Consider the following 16,378-nt stretch of genomic DNA (forward strand, 5'->3'; position numbering starts at 1 on the left):
TAGCCAGAGTTGGTTGGTTTCTGTGACTAAGCTAACAGCCTTTCCTAATTTTTAAATTTTATATATTGTTCATGTATAACTGACATGATTTAAGAGTGAAACAAACATACAGAGAGAAGAAGAGATGGGACATGATGCAGCCTCAGAGAGAGGAATTATGCATTTACATATGCACACAGGTAGATATATGTAACACATCTCCGTTACACCCCTATGTGTAACCTTTAAGTGTCTGCTTCGCATCTCCTTGGCCCACCTGGACTTCAGCTCCACCTGTGGTGGACAGTTCTATGCAACGCAAACTCCTAGCTCAAGGATGCATGTGGTTTTCTATTTTCTCCATCTGGGTCTTGTTGGGCCCCAGCATGCGCATATGTTAATGCCCTCTGGATCAACCCTCAACCAGTGGAGGGCAGGAGCTGGTGGATAAATAACACTAGCAAAGCAAATCCAACAGCACATTAAATTGATTGTACACCATGGCTAAGTGGGATTTATCCCAGGATATATTCAGGGATGGGAAGACTCAAATAGATATTTGTACACTCATGTTCATAGCAGCATTGTTTACAATAGCCAAAAGGTGGAAGCCACCCACATGTCTACCAATAGATGAATGGATACACAAAATGTGGTATATCCATACAATGGAATATTATTCAGCCACTAAAAGGAACAAAGAACTGATATAAGTTATGAGTTTGATGATTCTTGGAAACATTATACTAAGTGAAAGAAGCCAGACATAAAAGATCACATGTTGCATGATTCCTTTTATATGATTTATCTGGAATCAGCAAATCCGTAGAGACAGAAAACAGATTAGTGGTTACCAGGGGATGCGAGGTAGGGGGAAGTGCAGAGTCATTACTTAATGGGTACAGGGTGTTTTTCTGGGGTGATGACAAAGTTTCAAAACTAGACAGAGGTGGTGATTGCACAATGTTGTAAATATACTAAGTGCCACTGAATTGTACACTTTCAAATGGTTAGTTAGGGGCTGGCCCAGTGGCATAGTGGTTAAGTTTTCATGCTCTGCTTTGGTGGCCAGGAGTTTGCAGGTTTGGATCCGGGCGTGGACCTATGCATTGCTTATCAAGCCATGCTGTGGTGGCGTCCCACATAAAGTAGAAGAAGATTGGTACAGACGTTAGCTCAGGGACAATCTTCCTCAAGCAAAAAAAAGAGGAAGATTGGCAATAGATGTTAGCTCAGGGATAATCTTCCTTAGCAAAAACAAAAAAAAGTGGTTAGTTATATGTTATATAAGTTTCACCTCAATAAAAAATAAAAACCTCAATCTATGGTGGAGCGGAAATGCAAACAGCCAGTACTCTTTTAATGATCTAATTTAGTAATAAACATGAAAGTTTAAATTTACTCACTAGGAGCCAACTGAAGGAGCTCCCAGTGCCCACCACTGGAATGATTTGAGCAACAAAATAAAATTGTATTGGATTATAACCCAAAGTATAAAGTAAGTATCCACGAGTCCATAGTGACATAAATAAGGGATTGAATAAATTAATAAATGGAGGAGAAGAGACAAAACTCTCATGCAGAAGAATTCCAAATAATTTATGTAGATACTGCAAGAAAGGGAACATAACTCCCCACCCTTTTAGAATGGGCTGTGCAGAGAGACTCCCTTCCAGAGAAAACATTATGAAAAAGGAAATGGGGATAGAGAAACCTGACCAATGCTACTTCAGCCAGTTGACCGAGGTCAACATCAATAGTCATACATCATGCTGATCAGAGATACCTTTGACGTAATACAATGAAAATGGCATTTTACTTCTGTGATATTCCTCCCCCAAACCCATAACCCCTAAGCCTAATCATGAGAAAACATCAGATGAATCCCAATAAAGGGTCATCCTACAATATTCCTGCCCAGGACTCCTCAAAACTGTCAAGGATATCAAAATCAAGAAGTCTGAGAAATTGTCACAGCCAAGAGGAGCCTAAGGAGACATGACAACTAAATGTAATGTGGTGTCCTGGATGAGACCTTGGAACAGGAAAAGGACATTAGGTGAGGGCTGGCCTGGTGGTGTAGTGGTCAAGTTTGTGCGCTCCACTTTGGTGGCCCAGTGTTCGTGGGTTTGGATCCCAGGCGCAGACCTACATGCTGCTCATGAAGCCGTGCTGTGGTGGCGTCCCACATACAAAATGGGGGAAGATGGGCACAGATGTTAGCTCAGCAACAATCTTCCTCACCACAAAAAAAAAAAAAAGGACATTAGGTGAAAACAAAGGAAATCTAAATTGTGAACTTCAGGTAATAATAATGTATCATTATTGGTTTACGAATTAGAACAAATGTATTATACTAATGTAAGATGCTAATAACAGGGGAAACTGTGCAGGGGTATATGAGAACTCTCTGTACTATCTTCTCAATTTTTCTGTAAATCTAAAACGGGTATAAAAAATAAAATCTATTTAAAAAGTGTAGCCAGTCTTTGCTATTGAGGGACATCTGTACATGGTGGTGAGTGCATGGACTCTAGAGTCAGATTGCTTGGGTTCAAGTCCCAAGCTCTATCATTTACTATCTGTGGTTGGCAGCCTCCAAGATGGCCCCGGTGATCCTGCCTCCTGGGAGTCATGCCCTGTACACACGTCCTTGCCCACACTGCATAGTCCTGGCTCACGTGACCAATAGAGTGTTGCGGAAATGACGGTGTGTGATTTCCGAGGCTGGGTCATAAAAGGCGCTGTGGCTTCCGCCTTGCTCTTTTTCTTGGATCACTTGCTCTGGGGAGAGCCAGCTGCCATCTTGTGAGCACACTCAAGCAGCATTGTGGAGCAGTCCACATGGCAAGGAACCGAGTCCTCCCACCAACAACCACTGCCAACTTCCCAGCCAGGTGAGTGAGTTACCTTGGAGGCTCCTCCAGCCCCAGCTGAGCCTTCAGATGATGGCCGCCCCAGCTGACATCCTGATTGTAGCCTCGTGAGAGACCCCCGAGCCAAAACTACGCAGCTAAGCTGCTCACTGTGGATTCCTAACCCACAGAAACTGTGAACGATAATAAATATTTATTGCTTTAAGTCTCTCAGTTTTGGAGTAATTTATTTCACGGCAATAGATAACTAACGCACTAACTCAGAGGTCAGCACATTTTTTTTTCCCATAAAGGACCAGATAATAAATATTTTAGGCTTTGTGGGTCACACATAGTCTCTGTTACACATTCTTTGTCTTTTATTTTTTAACCATTTAAAAATGTAAAAAACATTTTTAGCTCAAAACAAAAACACAAAACAGATCATGAGCCTCCCTCCCTCCTTCCCTCCCCCCTTCCCTCCCTCCCTCCCTCCCCCCTTCCCTCCCTCCCTCCCTCCCTCCCTCCCCCCCTCCCTCCCTCCTTCCCTCCCTCCCTCCCCCCTCCCTCCCTCCTTCCCTCCCTCCCTTCCTTCCCTCCCTCCCTCCTTCCCTCCCTCCCTCCTTCCCTCCCTCCCTCCTTCCCTCCCTCATCTCTCTCCTCCTTTCTCTTTATCTCTTCCCTTTTATCCATCCTCCCTTCCTTCTCTCTTATTATTTTTCACTCTTTCATTTATTCAATCATTTATTCAGCAAAATGAGTACCTACTATGTGCTAGGCCCTGACTGAGCTGCTGCAATGGTATTTGTGACTAAGACAGACAGCCTCCCTGCTCTCCCAGGGCTCCCAGGCCAGCAGGTGACAGACAGCAAAGATGTCAGTTAAGAGTCTGGTATGTCCTTAAGCCCTGTGACATTTACTCTGAAGGAAACAAGCAGGTTGCGGGCAGAGAGAACTCCAGAGGAAGGGTCCAATTTCATCTAGCCAGGGTGGCTGGAGAAGGGCCCTCTGAGTGGAGACTTGAAGGATGAGGAGAAAGCAGCCGTAGGAAAAGTGTTCTGGGCAGAGGGAACAGCTTATGCAAAGGCCCAGAGGCAAGAAAGAGCTTGGAGTTTCTGGGGACCATCGAGGAAGCCAGTGTGGCTGGAGTGGACCGAGTGAGGCGGAGAGTGGGGAGACATAGGGTCAGGGAGGTGACAGGGCCACAGTATAGGGCCTTGAGGGTTGCGCTGTCAGAGCAATGGGAGCCTGGGAGGGTTGTAAGCAGGGGTTGCCGTGACCTGATTTTCTTCTCTGACTGTCGTGTGGATTCTAGCGACTTCACTCCCCCACCACGGCCTCTTGTCTGGCTCATTGACAAGTGCTGGGCGCTCAGGACCCTCTGAGGGAAGTCCCGTTAGAGATGAGGAAACCAAAGCACAGAGAGGGGAGTAACCAGGCTAAGGCCACACAGCCAGGAAGAGGTGCAGGCAAAGTTTGAACTCAGGCACCTGCTGCCATGCTACCTCGTGGCCCCACAGCTCTAGTCTCCTCCTCAGGTTTCCTGCCGTCAACTCAGTCTCCGCCCATCAGCCGGCTGGGCCTTCTACCTCAGCGCTGGTCAATTCCCCTCCTGCTCAAACACCTTCCACGGCTCCCCACTGCCCTTGATAATGACCAAGCCCATGAGTCTCGTATTCAAAGCACTGTAGGAAGTCAGCCCCCCCAGCCCCATCTTTCTCTTTTTCCCTCTCATCTTCTGTCCCTCCTTACACCCTGGGCTCAAGCCATCCTGGATGCCTTGCAGTCCAGGGCAAGCGGGGGGTCCCTGAACCCACATGGGCTGCTGCCCTGGCTTGGTGGGTCCTCTGCTCCCACCCCAGCCCACAGCGATGAAACTCATTCCTCCTCCCCTGCCCTCATCTCGGCTCCCCAGCTGCCTAGGGTTGCCCATCAAAGCTTCCATCAGGACCAGGGGCAGAGGGGGTGCCAAATTCATGCATCAATCCACCCATTCATTCAACATTCATTTTCTGAGCACCTACTGTATACCAGCCCTGCCATAGGAACTGGAAATACTCAGTGAACAAGACAGACACTGCCCCTGGTCTTAAGGAGTTGACATTGTGGGGCAGAAGAAACACCCATTTAACAATCAAACCAATAAATGTCATATACAATATATTTATAAGAGTTATTGAAAGAATAAAGCAGAGTAAGGGGAGAGAAAGTGACAGGAGGGGATCTATTTTAGATGTTATTAAAGCAAGTATATTTGAGGAGCTAACATTAAACAGAGTCCAAATAAGGGAAGGGTTCAAGCCACGCAGATATCTGGAGGAAGGGTGGACCTGGTAGACGGGAAAGTGAGTGCAAAGGCCCTGAGGTAGGAATCAACTTGGATGTTGGGTGGACAGTGTGACTGGAATGGAGTAGGAGAGAGAGAGAGGAGGCAGGTCCAAGCCACATCAGGGGAGGTTGTGCAGGGTCCCCTCTGCATGTTGGAGCAGGAACAAATGTCTCGAGTTTGGGTATGATATTCCATGCTCTTTCTTTGGGGTTAAGCCCTGTGGCCCGGGCCTGCCTGGAGACCACCCCCTGAGAGCAGCAGAGGCCTCGAGGTCTCAGAACTCGCAGCCATGGGTGCGCATATATTCTGAAAATCCCTCCAGCTGGCGCAGCAATTCCTTCTTGCCCACATCCCCACTGGCTGGCCAACGCATGAGGAACGTCTCCTTGCCCAGGACATAGGTGTAACTGTGGGTGAGAGAGGGCAAGGAGGGTGAGGAGAGCCTGGTGCCCCAGAGGCATGGAGACCTCCCTGCCCTGCCCCTCCGCCCTTCTTGGCAACCTCCCAGAGCCTCAACTTATGGTGTCTGCTCCACAGGGCTATCTTGGGTCTCCCAGCCTCTAGCCCATTCATCCGGGGATTAGAAAAGGCTCCCCTTCCTCTGACTCTTTACTGCCCTGTGTTGGAAAACCGAATCTACATCAACATCTACAACATCTCCACGTGAATGATGTTTCCCGGAGTTGTGCAGTGCACAGCCTGCACCTCCATACAGGGCAGCCCTGAAACCTGACAGTCCTGCAGACAGGTGCAGTAGAAATTCTGACACCAAGGACTGGGCTGGGGTAGGGAAGAGGGCCCAGGCCTGAGTCCTGGGGGCAGCAGGAGCCCCCCACGCACTCAGATTTGACTCTCCACAGGTCTGACGTCTGGCCCATGATGAGGTATGTCTCCTGTTCTCGCAGCCCCAGGGAGTCGTGGCAGGTGGCATGGGAGACGAATTTCTTCACGGCGAGGGGCCTGGTAGAGTCCGTGCCTGGAGGAGAGGAGACCCACTGTGTGAGGGTGCACGGGTACGGCCCTCCCCAACCCTGGGTTCCCCCGGGGGGAGGACCCCACACTGCCTCCTCCGCCACCTCAGACGTACCACTCTTGATGATCACTTGGAGCCGCATGTTGTAGTAGACATAGGGGTTGGAAGGGGAGGCCTCCACAGTCTCCAGCCTGGCCTTGTACACTGGGGAAGGAGGGAGGCAGAGGGCGGCCTGTTGGCATCAGGCAGGCAGGTGGGCCTCCCCCTGCCTCCACTCCCCGATACTCACCAAAGTCCACGCCTGCCTCGCAGGCCGCCACTTGGAACTCCTCCTGCCTCATCGGGCTGCTGTGACGCCTCCGGGACGGGCACTGTTCTGGAGGATTAGGGAGCAGCTGCTCTGGCTGCGCTGGGGGAGGGGGCTGCCTCCAGGCCGACCCCCATCCGGCCCCAGGCCGAAGGCGCCTGGGTCTCTGGGTGTGGCCTCTCTGGTCTGCAAGGCATGGTCTCTCCTCCTCTGCCTTTTTCTTGTCTGTCTCTCCCCCCCGGGTCTCTGTCTCCCTCCGTGTCTGTGTCTCCGACTCGCTCCATCTTTGGCAGAGCCCGAGTGTGTGCGTCAGTCTCTCTCTGGGTCTCCTTTTCTGTCTCCCTTTGTCTCTGTCTTCCCATCTCACTGTCTCTCTCTGTCTAAACTCAGCCCAGACGGCACTCGGGAGGTGATGCCGGGCTCCTGGCCCCCTAGCCCGGCCGCCCCGGCCCTCCGCGTCCCCGGGAGCTCACCCTCGGCGCATCTGCAGACGTCTTTGTGGCAGATCTTCCGCAGGGAGGACCGCTCTGCGGGCAGGTTGTAGAAGGAGCTGCACCTCCGGGCTGCGAGGGGGGCGAGCGCCTGGGGTTGGCTTGGGCCAGCGTTCCTGGGGGCTGGGTGCCCCCCGGGCTCAGCCCCCGCAGGCTCCGCCCCGCCTGGCCCTGTCCAGCCACCCCCTCTACAGGGCCCTCCCCTTTGAAGACCCCGCCCCCTTGCGCCCGCCCCATCCTCAGCGGACCGCGCCCAGTCCCGCCTCGGCTCCGCCCCATCCCCTTCCAGGGCCCCCACTGACCACTTTGACCACCCAGGAAGGCCACGCCCCTGATCACTGCACCTCTTTGGGTCCCTTCCAGCAGTTTTCTTTTTTTTTTTTTTAACACTTTTATTTTATCTGAGTTTAACTTCATCCACTCATTTTTCTTTTTGTGTGTGTGTGTGAGGAAGATCAGCCCTGAGCTGACATCCACGCCAATCCTCCTCTTTTTGCTGAGGAAGACTGGCCCTGAGCTAACATCTGTGCCCATCTTCCTCCACTTTATGTGGGACCGCGCCACAGCATGGCCTGACAAGCGGTGCATCAGCCTGGATCCGAACCTGGGCCCCCAGCAGCAGAGCGCACACACGTAACCTCTATGCCAGGGGCAGGCCCCCCAGCACCTTTCTTGACACCCCCCATATCCAGGCCCCATTCTCCCTTCCTGGCCCAGCCCCATCCCCCTCCCTGGCTCCACCCGTCTTCCCTCCCTCCCGGCCCGCCCCTCGCCCCTTCCTCCCGGCCCCACCCCTCACCCTCCCTCTCGGCCCCGCCCCTCGCCCCTTCCTCCCGGCCCCACCCCTCGCCCTCCCTCCCGGCCCCGCCCCTCGCCCTCCCTCCCGGCCCCACCCCTCACCCTCCCTCTCAGCCCGCCCCTCGCCCCTTCCTCCCGGCCCCGCCCCTCGCCCTCCCTCTCAGCCCGCCCCTCGCCCCTTCCTCCCGGCCCCACCCCTCGCCCTCCCTCTCAGCCCGCCCCTCGCCCCTTCCTCCCGGCCCCGCCCCTCGCCCTCCCTCTCGGCCCGCCCCTCGTCCCTTCCTCCCGGCCCCACCCCTCGCCCTCCCTCTCGGCCCGCCCCTCGCCCCTTCCTCCTGGCCCCGCCCCTCGCCCTCCCTCTCGGCCCGCCCCTCGCCCCTTCCTCCTGGCCCCGCCCCTCGCCCCTTCCTCCCGGCCCCGCCCCTCGCCCTCCCTCCCGGCCCGCCCCTCGTCCCTTCCTCCTGGCCCCGCCCCTCGCCCTCCCTCCCGGCCCGCCCCTCGCCCCTTCCCCCTGACCCCGTCCACCGCAGGCCTCCTCCCCTCGTGGGATCCCCATCCACCCCAGGCCCCTGCTCACAAGGCTCGTAATAGTCGTAGACCGTGACGTGGGCGGCCTGCAGGAACTCCGCCGTCAGCATCCTGTGGACCCGGAAGCCCAGCACCGTGTTTTCCTTGTGGGAGAGCTGGGGGAGGAGAGTCCCGTCGGAGCTGACCACAGGGCCTCGGCCATACCACCGAGGAGCCAGCCTCAGACGGCATGGCTGTCTGGCAACACCCCCAAGGTGCCGACCCCGGCTTCTCTGCCCACAGGGCTCTGGCGGAGGGCCCCTGGCCTTCCCCACCTTCTCCAGGTAGAGGACGACGGCGCTGTCGCTCGAGCTGGTCTTGGTCTCGTACTGGAAGGCGTACATCTCCACGTCGCTCGTGAGCTGGGGCAGAGGGTGAGGATTGCAGGAGGGCCGAGACCCCCGAGGCCCCAGCCGGAGGAGCCCCAGTCAGTGTAAATAACTCTCAGAGCTCCCAGCCTTTGTCCAGTCAGCCCCCGTGTTGGGGAAACTGAGGCACAATCAGGGCAAGGATTCGGCCAAGGTCATGCAGGGAGACAACCAGAAGTGACCATGGGGCACTGACCGTAGGGTATTAACCTGGGGGCCTTGACCCGGGTAGACGCTGCCCTGCGTCCACACGGGGAATGTGGGGTGTTGCCAGGGCAACATCTGGGGGCAGGTGGGACCTCCATTACCTGTTTGAGGTCATCCTGGTTGGGGTAGAAGCCGGTGAGCAGGGAGACCTCCATGATGGTCATTGTGGCCTCTCGATCACCCTGGAACCTGGGGGTTTCACAGCCCCAGTCTCTTCCCACTGTCCTCCCATCTCTCCCCCCTTGCTCCCACTACCATCATCTCTTGCCTGGACTCCTCCTGGGTCTCCCGGTCACTCCTCTGCCCCCAACAGCATACAGTTTTAGCAAACAGGAATCCGACACGTCGTCTCCTCGCTTAACAACCTTTATCAAACACCTTGTCTCATCCTTCCACTTCACCTCCTCCCACTCCAGCCTCCATTTGATTGGTCTTAAGAGTCAGTCTCTCTCCTGCCACTGGACCTTTGCACATGCTATTCTCTCAGCCTGGAATCCTCGCTTCTCCCTCTTGGCCCTGAAAAATCCTTTCATCTTTGCAATCTCAGCTGATGCATCACTCTGTCTGGGAAGCCTTCTCCGGCCCGCACACCAGATCGTTCTCTAACTTGCCCTCCCATGGCTCGCGAGCCTCTCTTTTGCCACGTTTAATTACAGCTGTCACTTGACATTGATTCTGGGTGATCAGTTTGGTTATTGCCTGTCTCCTCTGTTAGGCTGTGAGCTCCACCAGGCCGGGAGGGGCTGCCTTGCTCACAGCTGTTCCTCCAGTTCTTAGAACAGAGCCTGGCACTCAGTAGGCGCTCAGTACATGTTTTCATCTGGGGCAGCCCTGGGCGAGGGCAAGGAAACAGAGCAGGACTGGGGTAGGAGCTGGGGTGTCTGGAGAAGATGAGGATGGGGGAGAGCCGTGGAGCTTGGAGGCCGCTCTGGGCATCTGGGTCATGGAACATGGTCACTGCGGTGGAGCCCGGCATCCCGGGACCTGGCAGGATGGGGGCTGGATGGAAGACCAGCATGGGAGGGCAGGGTAGAGGCAGGATGGGGGACAGGCGGCGGGGGCAGGATGGGAGATAAGACGAGGGCGAGGCGTGGAGAGGCGAGCTTGGCCGGTCCCCACCCTCCATTCGGACCACAGGGAGAGCTGCTAAGAAGTCTGGGTACCAGGAAGTGAAGCCTTCCCGCCACCCAGCCCAAGACCCTGGTGCCCTGACCTCGTTTCCATCCGGAGCCGTAAAGTCTCTTCCCCCTTTTTGTTTGCTGCAGAGACAAGGCAGGAGTTTAGAGGCTGGGTAACACAGCCTGTGGCGCCAGATCCTGGGTTCAAAGCCTGTCTCTGCTGTGTGACTCTAGGCAAGTTGCTTAACCTCTCTGTGCTTCCGTTTCCTAATCTGTAAATGGGGATCATAATATTCCCAACCCAGCAGCGTTGTTGTAAGGATTAGGTGAGTTAGTACAAGTAAAACACTTAACACAGCGCCTGATCAGTGCTTTATAACTGTTAGTTGTTATTACTATCATTATTACTATGATTATTAAGAAGTGGAGCTCAAAGCAAAGTCTTGGTCACTTTTCTGACCATTTCTGACCAGCCCCCACCCTGGTCCAGTCTCCATCTTCTCCTGCAGGACCAGTGAAGTCGCCCCCTCCCTGGTCTCCCAGCTCCCACCCTTGCCCTCTGCAGTCTGTTCCCCCACAGCCACCAGGGGGAGCCTGTGCAAACCTCTGCTAGGTCTGTTCGGAACCCCAGTCTGCTCAGAACCCTCTATGGCTCCCACTTCACTCTGAGAAAAACCCAAGTCCTTTCTGTGGCCTGCAAGTCCCTGCACCACGTGCCCCTGTCACCTCTTCAACTCTTTCTCCTAAAACTCTCCCCCTTGCTCCTCTGTGACCACACTGGCCTCCTCACTGTTCCTCAAACCAGGTAAGCTCATTCTTGCCTCAGGGCCTTTGCATCTGTTGTTCTGCCCGCCTGGAATGCTCTTCCCTCAGACCCTTCATGCATCACTGTCCCACTTCTTTCATGTCTCAGCTCAAATGCCAGCTCCTCAGAGATGTCCCCGCCCCCCACTAGAATGTGGGCTTCAGGAGAAGAAGGGATATTTTTCTTGGTCATGCCTATGTTCCCAGGGCCAAGAAACAGGGCATGGCATGGAGTAAATGCTCAAGAAATATTTGTTGAATGACTGAGTAAAGCAATAACTGTGCTTAGATAAAATAAAATAACAAAAAAGAAAGGTTGGCCTCCGTGGTCCAGGCTCACCTTCCGGGGCATTCTGGAGGGTCACATTCAGGTGGTACAGGTTGCAGGTATCCTCCCAGGACTCTGGAGACCTGTGGTACAGGGTCAGGATCTGCGGGGACAGGGAAGGTGTCAGAGCCCATCGGCGTCCACTCCCTTCCCTCCTCGCTCTTGTCCCTGCCTGCCCAGGTCTCTGCCCCTGAGGGGAATTCACGGTGAAGTCTGCTCCCCTCAATCCGTGGGTGCAGTGGCCAGAACAGCCCATGGAGTCTAGACCAGCTCTGTGTACTAGAACTTTCTGCAGTGATGGCAATGGTCTCCTTCTGCTCCGTCCATACGGAGCCACCAGCCACATGGGGCTACTGGGCACTTGAAATGTGGCTAGTGCAAGTGAGGAATTGAATTTTTTATTTTAATTCATTGAAATGTAACTGAGGCTCCAGGAGGAATGTGACATGGCCAAGGTCACGCCACAAAGGCAGGGGTTCAACCGTGACCCCATTGCCAGAAACATGATAAGAGGCTGCCTCAAATTTGGTGAACAAGAGGGCTATCCTCCTGGGCCACAGGGCAGGGGGCTGGAGGATGTAATGGAGCCACTGGCTCAGATACTGAGGGAAGGGTGGAGTTAGCTTCTGGGCCTTGGGAGGCACCCCAGAGGGAGAGTCTTCCCTTGAGGGGTGCAAGGAAGGAGACACCCCTTCAGGGACTCAGCATGGGAAGGACAGAGGGGTCCAAGGACCTCTGGCCTCTCCCTTCCCTGACTCTTGACTTAGAGCAAGTGAAAACCTTTCTGAGTCTCCATTTTCCCCCCTGTTGAATGGAGTCCTTTTTTTTTTTTTGCTGAGGAAGATTAGCCCTGAGTTAACATCTGTACCCATCTTCCTCTATTTTGTATGTGAGTCGCCACCACAGCACGGCTGACGAGTGGTGCAGGTCCGTGCGGGATCCGAACCCACGAACCCCTGGCCACCAAAGCGGAGCACACCAAACTTAACCACTACATCACGGGACCAGCCCCTAAATTATTGCTGATTTCAATCTTGTCCTGGAGTCTAGACTTGCTTCTATTCCCATCGACTAGGGGGCCCCTGGGCTCCAGCTAAGGATCTCAAGGATGGGACACCGGACCTACCGAGATGGTGCCTCTCCCGCTGCCACTGGCTTTGATCTCTAGTTCATCCTGAGCAGAGAACTGGAAGGAAGGGGGAGGAATATTTGAGGATGGAGGAGGCAGCGAAACGTGGCTCATATGCGTTGGGGGGTGGAGGGTGGGAGGAAAACGTGCATACGTGCCGGGGCCTTGATTAATTCCCTAACTTGGGGTCTAGTGACTCAACGCCCACCTCTCCCCATGCAGATGGTTTTACTTCTCCTTCTTGATGGGGCATTTGTGGTGTCTACCCAGTCACGGGTCAACTACAACTGCCGACTCAGGCTGTGACCTAATGTACATCTGTCTAATCTGTCCGCTTTGCGGCATCTCCAAAGTTGCCCGTGCGTGGAGCCCCCACAAGACTCTTCTCCCTGGCATCTCTGCATCTGCTCTTGTTTCCCTCATACATTCTTCCTTCATCAGCCAGAGCAAAGTTTTACAAATTCACATCCAATCACATCATCCCTGCTTAAACTTCATTGCTATTCTGTAACACTCCTGCCTCAGGGCCTTTGCACCTGCTGTTTCCTCTGCTTCGATATCCACAAGACTCACTCTTTCCTTTCCTTAAGATCTTTGCTCACATGTTACCTTCTTGGTAAGACCTTCTCTGCCCATCCTATCTAAAATTGCAACTCCTTGATGTCCCCACCCCCCTTCCTGCTTAATTTTTTTCCCATAGCACTTTCCATCATTTAACATGCCATATGTTCTACTTATTCTCATCTCTTTATTGTCTGTCTCTCCCACTAAAATATAAAATTCTACAGGGACAGGGATTTTTTTTTCTGCCTTGTTCAAGGCCGTATTCCTCACACCTAGAACAGTGCTTGGCACACAGTAAGTGCTCAGTAAAGATGGGTCAATTGACTGAAGGTAAATGTCACCTCCTCCATGAAATAAGATCATAGAAATTACCTTACTCCCCACACCCAGATTATTTTCCCCTTTATACACTTATTTCTTTTCCCTGTTTTCAGAAAGCTTAAAATAGAATATATTTATTCAGTTTCTTTCTAGACTGTAAGTCCCATGAGAGCAGGGACCACAGATCTTTTATAACGTATCCCCAATGCTCAGGAGAATGGTTGGCACACAGTAGGTGCTCAGGAAAAGTTTGTGGACTAAATGAATCAATACATTGACAGTATGGCCAGTGTTTGTGAGATACTCTTGGGAAGGGAGATTGGCAGGGACATAACTCTTGGCCTCCACTCCGGTGCCACCTCTGTGTGGACTTCTCATCTGCCCCTTAGCGCCTCACCTTTGCTGACCGCAGCTGGTAGGCATTGTTCTGATCGATGAGCCACTCCACGCTCAAGGCTCTCTTGGGGGCTTGGATCTGGACTCGGAGATCCTGGACACCCTCGAAGGGGACAGCTTCGCTGAAGCGAGTGAGGGCCTCGATGGCCACCGCCGTGGTCTGGGTATTGGGATGAAGGCCGCGGATCAGCACCACGGACAGCTCCTTCCGGGGCCGGCCGCGTCAGCACCTTGGCTAGCAACCCCCCCCCCCCCCCCCAAGACCCCAGGTCACCTGGGTGGACTGGAAACCTCCGCCCAGCTCCCGCTTCTCCAGTAGCCACTTGGCGATGGCGTACGTCTCATTGTGCCGACCCAACTCCAGCTTCTGCATCAGCGCATAGGCTGTGGCCTCGATGGTGTACAGGGAGTTGCTGTCCAGGTCATTCGCTGGCCAGTGGGTTTTGTCTAGAAAACGGATGCCCACCTTGTCACAGGTCTGGGCCCACCTGCCCTCTCCTTGTGTCATCTGGCCCAATTTTTCTCATCTGCTGTTTTACTGAGCGTTTACTTTATGTAAAATTCTTTGAGGAGACATACGGACATTGTATTTTCAGAACCACTATAGGAGACGGGGACTCTAACTCTTTAGAGATGGGGAAATCGAGGTTCAAAAAGGCTCCTCCAGGTCCCTCCAGTCCCACTGCAAGCGAGTTTTCCTAACTCCACTCCTCTTGACTTGAGGAATGGAAAAGATGGGATCGGACCCTTGGGGATGAGGTAGGGCAGGTCATGGGAGGCAGACCCCTCTCAATTACCCACTTTTAGTGACCTTCTTCCCATCCTTGACCACGCCAAGCACTTTCCCACTTCAGGGCATTTGCATGCTTCATTCCCTTAGCTTGGAATGCCCTTGGCCTTTGGCACAGGGCGGTCTTCTCATCTTTCCTTCCAGCTGAGGGGTCCCTTTTCACACAGGCCCTCTGAGCCCTCCGATCCATACTCCCTTCCCCGTGTCATCTCTCCCACCCCCCTTGTATGCCATCATCTCAGCATTTATCTCAATTTGTGATTCTCTATTGATCTGTTTATCTTCTGCCTGCCTCCCCCTTTGAGGGCAGGGACTTTATCAATCTTGTTCATCTTGGTTTCTCAGGCTCTGAGCTCAAGGGTTGGCACACCATAGGCGCTCATTAAACGCTGAGTGATGAGTCACACATTGCTGGATTTGAGATCTCGCAGTCCCACTCCCTCCACCCCTACAAGTGTGGTTAACATCCAGTTGGTTGAGAAGTGAACCCACACCCACCATGGCTGGCAAAGCTGTCCAGGTGGTGATTGGCTTGGGGGCTGTTGGTGAGGGCCAGAGCGTAGGAGACTACGGCTATGGCAAAGGTTGTCTGAATGTTGAGGAGGCGTTTCTCCAGGAAGTTACTGGCTTTCTTCATGCTGGCAATCAAATTCTAGAGAGTCAGAGAGGGGAGGCTAGAGGGAGGTCATCAGAGGAAAGAGGTCTGGGAGTTAGAAGAGAAGCGTCCACTGAGAGGGATGTGAGGGTGGGGTTGCTCCCTGTGTGCAGAGGGTATGGGACCCTGCAGGTCCTGCCCTCCTCTTGGGGTCCTACCGGTACGTCCCGGCTGCAGAACTCCTTCCCTTCATTCAGTGCGATCAGGACAAGAGCTGTGAGGGATACGTCTGCCTCGGAGTGTTGGTAGCCACCCTGTGGATGCAGAACCACACCCACGGTCCCCTCAGCATCTTGGGGACATCTTCCCCACCCTCTCCTGCCTGACCTTGAAAACTCTCACATGCTCAGCTCTGGGCTGGAGGATGCTGAATGCAGGATGGGGAGAGAGAAATAGAGGAGGAGCCATCTAGAGATTTGCCTGTGTGGGGTCTGCTGTACTAACTAAAGCTAACAGCCATGGAGGGTGCTGGGCTAAACTCTCTACGCTATCTCAGAGCACTCTTGCAGCAGCTCCATTTTCCTGTTGAGGAAACGGAGGGTCAGAGAGGGGAAGTCTCCCCCTTGCTAGTAAATGACTGACTTAGGTTCTAACTGCTCTTTAGTCTCCGAGCTTCCACTTTCAACCCCTGTACTGGGTTGAACAGCGCCCCCCCCAACCCCAAATTCATGTCCACCCCGAACCTCAGAATGTGATCTTATTTGGAAATAGGGTCTTTGCAGATGTAACTAGTTAAGAAGAGGTCATCCTGGTTTAGGGTGGGCCCTGTATCCAATGGCTAGTGTCCTTTTAAGAAGGCCGTAGGAGATACACAGAAGGAAGAAGGCATGTGAAGATAGAGACAGAGATTGGAGTGATGTAGCTACAAGCTAGAAGAGGCAGGACTTGATTCTCCTCTAGAGCTTTTAGAAGGAGCATGGCCCATGACATCTTGATTTTGGACTTCTAGTCTCCAGAACTTTGACAAAATAATAAATTTCTGTTGTTTTAAGCCACCCAGTTTGTGGTACTTTGTTACAGCAGCCCTAGGAAATGAACACACCCCTTATGGTCTTTTCCTCCCACAGCGGCCAATGAAGCCTCTGAGCTCTTGAATCAGGTCATGTCCCTCCTCTGCTCAGAACCTTCCATGGCTCCCACCTCTCTCAGAGGAAAAGCTCAAGTCCTCCCTGTGGCCCACAAGGTCTTGCAGAGGGGATCTCTGGCCTGTCCCGTCCCTGCCTCACCTCTCCCCCTCTCCCCTTGCTCACTCTGTTCCAGCCACACTGGCCTCCTCACTGTTCCTCAAACATACTGGGCACATTCCAGTCTCAGGGCCTTTGCACATGCTGTTCCCTCTGCTTGGAACACTCTTCCCCTCTTTATCTATGTAACGTGCTCCGTCACCTCCTCAGGTCTG

At 53.5% G+C, this 16,378-nt stretch overlaps 1 protein-coding gene across 1 annotated transcript; it reads right to left on the minus strand.

Moving 5' to 3' along the window:
• Positions 1–4,568: 4,568 nt before the first annotated feature.
• LOC131394186 (complement C3-like) lies at positions 4,569–9,038 on the minus strand. Its single transcript, XM_058525423.1, has 8 exons — positions 8,976–9,038; positions 8,575–8,661; positions 8,310–8,415; positions 6,917–7,105; positions 6,426–6,512; positions 6,251–6,340; positions 6,004–6,139; positions 4,569–5,570 (listed from the first exon to the last, which is right to left on the minus strand). The coding sequence occupies exons 1-8, from the start codon at positions 9,036–9,038 to the stop codon at positions 5,438–5,440; spliced, it is 891 nt and encodes a 296-aa protein (XP_058381406.1). The 3' UTR covers positions 4,569–5,437.
• Between the last annotated feature and the right edge of the window lie 7,340 nt (positions 9,039–16,378).

This window comes from Diceros bicornis, chromosome 30 (genome assembly GCF_020826845.1).
Source record: "Diceros bicornis minor isolate mBicDic1 chromosome 30, mDicBic1.mat.cur, whole genome shotgun sequence".
Lineage (NCBI taxonomy): Eukaryota > Metazoa > Chordata > Mammalia > Perissodactyla > Rhinocerotidae > Diceros > Diceros bicornis.

Excerpts from the sequence above, each read along its gene's own strand:
- LOC131394186 (XM_058525423.1), bottom strand. The coding sequence starts at position 9,038 with ATGACCATCATGGAGGTCTCCCTGCTCACCGGCTTCTACCCCAACCAG. Across the intron at positions 7,106-8,309 it reads CTACGACTATTACGAGCCTT|GGCCAGGCGGGGCGGAGCCT; the intron begins GTGAGCAGGGGC and ends GTGGCTGGACAG. Across the intron at positions 6,513-6,916 it reads CGTCTGCAGATGCGCCGAGG|AACAGTGCCCGTCCCGGAGG; the intron begins GTGAGCTCCCGG and ends CTAATCCTCCAG.